Genomic DNA, 6,579 nt, shown 5'->3' with positions numbered 1-6,579 from the left:
TCCATTCTATTCTTATCATTTTTAACAACTAAATGAAAGCAAAGTGTGTAAATTTTTCCCTTTAAATCATATTATATAGTTCATTTATAATACGTGTTTCATTTTCTCTTGGATGATGCAGGAACAAATTTTAAATAAAATAATTTTTTAAATCTAAATTTAAATTTATATAAAATAACAAATTTGCTGAATATATTAAAATTGAATATAATTGTCGGGTAAGCAATTCTTCCAAAAACGAACACAAGTAGTTATAAATGCTGATGGAATATTTTAGAAGCGTGAGGGCGCAAGGAGTAGTTGAAAATGCTGCCTCTCCCTTCTAGGCTCTTCTTGTCGTCGAATCCTCCGCTGTTCCATTTTCTTCCTGCAACCTCCGTCGTGATTCCAAACCCAAAAGCTTTAATACCCATCATGTCATTCTCTTCTTCTCCGGCTGCTTCTTCTTTTTCAACTTACCCTTCCAAAGCCAACCCTAGAGAAGAACAAGACTTGGAGGAACACAAACTCTCGCAGGTCCTCAAATACCACAACCAGACCAAGCACTCCTTCAACAAGTACGCCAGAGGCCCTCACGGCCTCGATTGGGCCAACCAACCTAACCCATTTCGCAGGTATGTGTCTTCTCCTCTCCTTCCTCTTTTACACTACCCTTCGTTGCCAACTGAACCTCCGTTGTACTCCTCTGTGTTCCTTTCTCTTCCTCCTGCAAAACCCCTATCCAAATCCACCATTTCTCAGTTCTTCTATGACTCTCTCGCTCTTTCTGCTTGGAAAACCACGGGATTCAGCACTTGGTCTCTCCGGGTTAACCCAAGTAGTGGTAATTTGCACCCAACGGAAGCTTACATTATTGCCCCTCCCATAGAATCTCTCTCTGACTCACCTTTTGTTGCTCATTATGCCCCAAAGGAGCATGGTTTGGAGGTTAGAGCCGAAATACCATCAGAATTCTTTGAAAAGTTTTTCCCCCGGAATTCGTTTCTTGTTGGGTTGTCATCTATTTTCTGGCGTGAGGCATGGAAATACGGTGAGCGAGCGTTTAGGTATTGTAATCATGACATAGGTCATGCTATTGCTGCGGTTGCAATGGCTGCTGCGGGGCTTGGTTGGGATGTGAAGCTTATAGACGGATTGGGATTTGAAGATTTGAAGAATCTTATGGGGCTTCAAATTTTCCCTGAATTTGAAATTCCATCCAGACCTGTAAAAGGAAGAATTCCGGAGATTGAATTTGAGCATCCGGATTGTGTTTTACTAGTTTATCCCAACGGAGTTGGTGATTTTGATGTGGATTGTAAAAAATTAAGTTCTGCTTTATCTGAATTTTCGAAATTGGAGTGGAAAGGAAAGCCAAATTCTCTTAGCAAAGAGCATATATGTTGGGATATTATCTATAGGACTGCTGAGATTGTGAAGAAGCCTTTGACATTGGGACTAGGATTCTTTATAAATCCATTTCAAAAAAGTGGTCTTTACAGTGAATCCTCATACAAGGGTTATACATTGAGGAAAGTTGTTAGGACACGTAGAAGTGCAGTGGATATGGATGGAGTTACTGAAATGTCGAGAGATACATTTTATCAGATTCTATCACATTGTCTTCCTTCAGGTTGTCAAACTGGAGAGAGACAAAAGAGGCAACAGGCATTGCCGTTCCGGGCTTTTCCATGGGATGCTGAGGTGCACGCTGCTCTATTTGTCCATAGGGTGATTGGTTTACCACGGGGCTTGTATTTTTTGGTGAGGAATGAAAATCATTTTGACGAGCTCAAGAAATCTATGAGCCCTGACTTTGTATGGGCCAAACCAGAGGGCTGCCCTGATGATCTACCTTTATATGAACTCTATAGATACAATTGTCAGCAGCTTGCTAAGCAGCTTTCATGTCATCAGGTGAATACTTATTTGTGGTTGTTTTGTTGCATAGAGACATAAGAATAGTCTCCCTTTCTTCTGGGATTTTTGGTTCCTTTAATGGAGAAGTGTTCAAAATTGGATTTTTACTTTAATTAATATTTAAAAAAGTGACTGTATTCTTCACAGTAAGGTGTAGTGGCTTAACGAAATACTTCACTGCAATTGGTGCTAATCTGCCTAATTATTTCAGGCATAACATCCATCTGGTACCTTTTGTAACTATTGTGTGAATAAGCTTTTGTCGATTTTTCTGAATACTAACAGCTTAATATTTGAACATCTCTTGTTTTATTATTGTACTTGGAGTTGCTGAATTTCTGGGATATTAATTAGTTGGGATTTTCTGTTTACTCTTTGTCTATAATTAATATCTCAAATGAATGAGTTTATTACTTCTAACCAGAACCTTAACTTTTTGCATCTCTATTTCCTGATAAATGTGTCTTCTTACTTGCAGGATATTGCTAGTGATGGTTGCTTCAGCCTTGGTATGTTAGCTCGTTTTGAGCCCACTTTGCGTGAGACGAATGTGTGGATGTATCCTTGTTTATTTTGGGAGACTGGGGCCCTGGGACAGTTGTTGTATCTTGAAGCACATGCTGTTGGAATCTCAGCAACTGGGATTGGTTGCTTCTTTGATGACCCTGGTATGACACATTTCCTTGCCATTTCTTTGAAACTCTCAGTATGGCGGTGTTTCATATGTTGCATCAATTTATTCGTTGTAAATATAATTTGCATAATACATCCATGCTTCATGTTGCAGAGAAGTGTTATGGTTTACTCATTAAAATGTCATGTTCGTAATTCTTCTCTAATTTTAATTTGAGGATCATACAGATAGTGAGAAATTTAATCTTCATCTCTAATAAAAATTTTGGTGGTGTTACAACCCCTGGACAGTCCATTTAAAATATTTTCTCTTCCCTCCTGGTAACCAATAAAAAACATCACTTCTAGTTATTCATTCTAGGTTACAGCAGAACAAAATATGTTCGATGTGGAAAGTTCATTATTGCCCTGATATTCAACTTCAAGTATTGATTTATTCTAAGCTTCATATGATTGAACCATAGCAGTTAATCAATCACGTTGTACCTCAAAGAATGCTGCCAATATCTGTTTGCTTACTCATTTCACTGAAAGCTACACAATGTTTTCTGTCTCTTATTGAAGAAAGACTTCACTGTTAATCACATTCATAAATCAAGGCGATCAGCTCCAGAATCAAACACTTCTTCCATCTTTTTGACACTTATTGGAAACAAAGGCAAGGTGTTTTTGATAACATACCCCTTGGGCTTCTGAACAGCACCCATTATCACTCATATCAGAAGGAAAATATGGGCTGGATTGAGCCAAAATGATGGGAAAAGTTGGGAGAAGCCTGACTTGGTCATTTAAGGGGTGGTTACTGCTTAGCTACCATTCAGAGTAGAGCATGAGCCCACTTAGGATGTAGTTGCTTCAGAATATGTTTATGGGGTGTCAATTATGCTTATTTCTCTGCTGGTGAGTCTTATGCATCAGATGTTTATTTATATAAATTGGTGTAGGAAGGCTGTAAAGGGTAGCTTATGATTGTTATCTGTCTTTTATTTGAGATCCTCCATTTGCAGTTATTAGAGTAATGAAGTTTTATAGATACTGTAACTAGTTTCTCTGAAATAGAATTCTATTTTCCTACCTTAATGTGGTCAGCACCAGTCAGTTTTTGTATGAGCTGCATGTTATCTACAGTAGTTTTCAGAAGAAATTACTAGATTCTAGGATCCTTTGAGTTTTTCAACATTCTCAGTGCTTCTTGTTCCTTCATATATAAAAGAATTGAGCAACAGAAAGTTGCAAATGAAGAATACATCACAAAAGATTTGCTGAGAGGTAGAGTGGAAAGAGGGACAATATTATTATTATTATTGAGGATGGATTGGTTTGAGATTTCTTGTTATTCAGTTTGGTACTCCTAGTATGCTCAACCATGAGGCAAAATAGTTGGAATATACTAGAGTACAGTAGAAAGGCTCCTGCTTGTCAATAGACGATATAGATAAGACTCTAAGTTTTGTATCCTTTGAAACTGTATTTCATCTGAAACAGCCATCATGGTTGAACCATGTATTAGTATTCAGTGCTAATGCGAAGGTTAGGAAGCTGTCGGATTATGGACATCACATGAACTATGATTGGACAAAATCTATCCTTGAAGCTTAATGAACCTTGATGTTTATGTTGATAATGAATATGCACATTTCATATTCTGGAGAGAGAAACTACTAGTTAATATGCGCATGTTAAATCTGAACTTGTAATCAAGTCAAAAATAGATCTGTTTACTAAAAAGTGCGTTGTCATACTTATATGTTTGTTCTTAATAAGCTTGCTCTACGAAGTTTTATAGATGGTTTTTTTTTTTTTTTTAAAGATAAATTCTTCTCGTTGCTTTATTGTATAATCCTGAAAAGTCTGAATTTTTATTGGGTGCAGTGCATCAGTTGCTTGGGTTGAAAGGGTCAAACTTTCAGAGTCTGTATCATTTTACGGTTGGTGGTCCTGTGCTAGACAAGCGTATTATGAGCCTACCGGCATATCCAGGTCCAGACCTAGATGCTTAGGGTCTGTTTGCCACACCCAATAGGATAATAAGGTATGATAAAATTTTAGTATCACGAGCAAGGAAGAACCACAGTTGAAGAAGTCATCATAGCTGTCCTCTTCATCTACATATAAAGAATTGGACATTGTATGTTGATCCTTTGCAAAATGTGAGTATTGACATATTTGAATTTAGCAGTCGCTTAATCATTATTCATACGTGTAAGTAGAGTCATATATATGCATAATAATACCTCTATATTTATTAGTTTGTTGGTTTTTTTCGAATCTTCAACATATGCTCTACTTCTATATTTAAGTTTGATTAATAAGCATTTTTTGGAGAAGGACCACGAAATGTAATGTGGCTTATGACTTGTAACATTGTATCTAAATTTCCCTTCCGAAGCACCATAACCAGATGTTCTGGTTTATAAATGAATTTGTATTTGAACACCAAGTTTGAAAACTATAAGTTTTTTTTTTTTTTTTGTTGACTTTTGGGATAATAAATTTTTAACTCAATGATTTTAAGGGGTTCAAGTGTTTCTATAAATCTCCTGTAATAGAGGCTACAAAAACTAACATGTGCATTCAATTCTGGAGCGGTTTGGTTTGCTGATTTTTGAACAAAGGATAGGAAAGCTCGGCTCTTTTTCATCTCCACTCACATTGAAGACTTGTTTCCTGCCTTCTATCCATGGGAGGAGAGTGGAAGATGTCAAAGGAAAGGGAAGGATAATACCCAAAGTACCCTTCCATTTTCCTAATATGTTGCATTGTAATGATTGATTCGGGTGTTTGTTCTTTCAATCTGAATGAGGCTTTCTTTGAAGCTTCAAAGCATATTTCACTTTACTTTGGTGTTTGTAGTTATTGATGAGTTAGAGATTCAGGTTCTGGTATTTGGGGAGATTCACATTTTTAATGTAAATAAATTGTGGCTTTTTTCATCTTTGCTTCTCCTTATTGATAATTCTGGGTGTGTCTCGAATTGCTGCTTCTCATTTTTCTTCACGTCGACGTTTGCCATCCAGAAGTCATGGGGTTTTTTGTGACATTTCCATGTAGTTTATTGTGTCTCCGGTTTTACATTGGATCTAATCGAATTAGAATCAGCATACTTTATTTCATTTGCTGGGATAATGGTTAGATTAGGTTAGGTTATGCTTACGGCATTTACTCTGGAAAGTTGGAGAGGAACAAGTTTGGAAACCCTTTAAAGGAAAATCACATTGAAGGACTATTGAAAGACATTATTCATCATGAAAAAGGATCGAAGCATTCTGAATATACTCTCAAAATTCTTGACGTCGAATCTGATAATAAGATTTAGGGTTGTAATTCTGGCGAAGTGGGTTTATTCGGTTTGCGTTCGAGTTGAATTTATTTGAATCGGATTTGAAGTATCTTAATCTTTTTAAAAATTTATATAATCAAACTTGATCCTAACACTTTCGGACTTATTCGGATTTGCCTGAAAACTTGAAACTTGTTAAAAATATTTTTCTTTATTTTTTAAATTAATTTTAATTTTTGAATAATTTAGTCAAACATAAAATATTATTTTTACTTTAAAAGAATAAAATAAAAAATAATAACTTATTAATTTTAGATTCAAGAAGTTTTGTTGTATTATGTGTAATTTATTTATGAAAATTTTATTTATTTATAAATTAATGTTTTAGTTATTTAAATATTACTCTTATTATGGTAATATAAGTTTTTTTATATATTTTAATTAAATTAATCAAATTGATCTCAATTCAATCATAATTAGATGATTAATTTAAAATGATTGTTTCTGATTAGTTCAAATTTTTCTCTCTCTTCTTAAAAAATTTAAGGCATTTTTAATTTAATCACACTTCTCAATAAAGTAGTTATTTACTTTTAAATTAATTCTATTTTTTTATATTTATTCTTATTAAACATCTTAAAATAAATATAAAGTCACTATTAATAGGGTCATTTTTTTAAAAAAATAATGATTACATCTTTAAAGATTAAAAATGTTTTACATTTTTTAACATCCAACTTTTTAAAAAATATCTTATATTTTTGAAT

At 34.6% G+C, this 6,579-nt stretch overlaps 1 protein-coding gene across 4 annotated transcripts; it reads left to right on the top strand.

Moving 5' to 3' along the window:
* The first annotated feature begins 272 nt into the window (after positions 1-272).
* LOC129291308 (uncharacterized) lies at positions 273-5,465 on the top strand. Of its 4 annotated transcripts, none has more exons than XR_008588664.1 (4): positions 273-1,896; positions 2,378-2,567; positions 4,405-4,682; positions 5,119-5,465. XR_008588664.1 is itself a non-coding variant. In XM_054928597.1 (3 exons), the coding sequence occupies exons 1-3, from the start codon at positions 307-309 to the stop codon at positions 4,530-4,532; spliced, it is 1,908 nt and encodes a 635-aa protein (XP_054784572.1). In that variant the 5' UTR covers positions 273-306; the 3' UTR covers positions 4,533-4,968. The 4 variants fall into 4 exon arrangements, 1 of the variants encoding a protein (XP_054784572.1); XR_008588663.1 differs by having other exon boundaries at positions 5,082-5,465; XR_008588662.1 differs by having other exon boundaries at positions 5,048-5,465.
* The last annotated feature ends 1,114 nt before the right edge of the window (positions 5,466-6,579 follow it).

The sequence above is a fragment of the Prosopis cineraria genome, unplaced genomic scaffold, assembly GCF_029017545.1.
Source record: "Prosopis cineraria cultivar Desert tree isolate PC_DT_omini unplaced genomic scaffold, ASM2901754v1 PC13, whole genome shotgun sequence".
Classification (NCBI taxonomy): domain Eukaryota; kingdom Viridiplantae; phylum Streptophyta; class Magnoliopsida; order Fabales; family Fabaceae; genus Prosopis; species Prosopis cineraria.
This window is presented reverse-complemented; position numbering and strand designations above follow the sequence as displayed.

Bases quoted from the DNA above. Each gene is read 5' to 3' on its own strand.
- LOC129291308 (XM_054928597.1), top strand. From the start codon at position 307: ATGCTGCCTCTCCCTTCTAGGCTCTTCTTGTCGTCGAATCCTCCGCTG. The intron at 1,897-2,377 runs GTGAATACTTAT...TCTTACTTGCAG, and splicing joins AGCAGCTTTCATGTCATCAG to GATATTGCTAGTGATGGTTG. The intron at 2,568-4,404 runs GTATGACACATT...TATTGGGTGCAG, and splicing joins TTGCTTCTTTGATGACCCTG to TGCATCAGTTGCTTGGGTTG.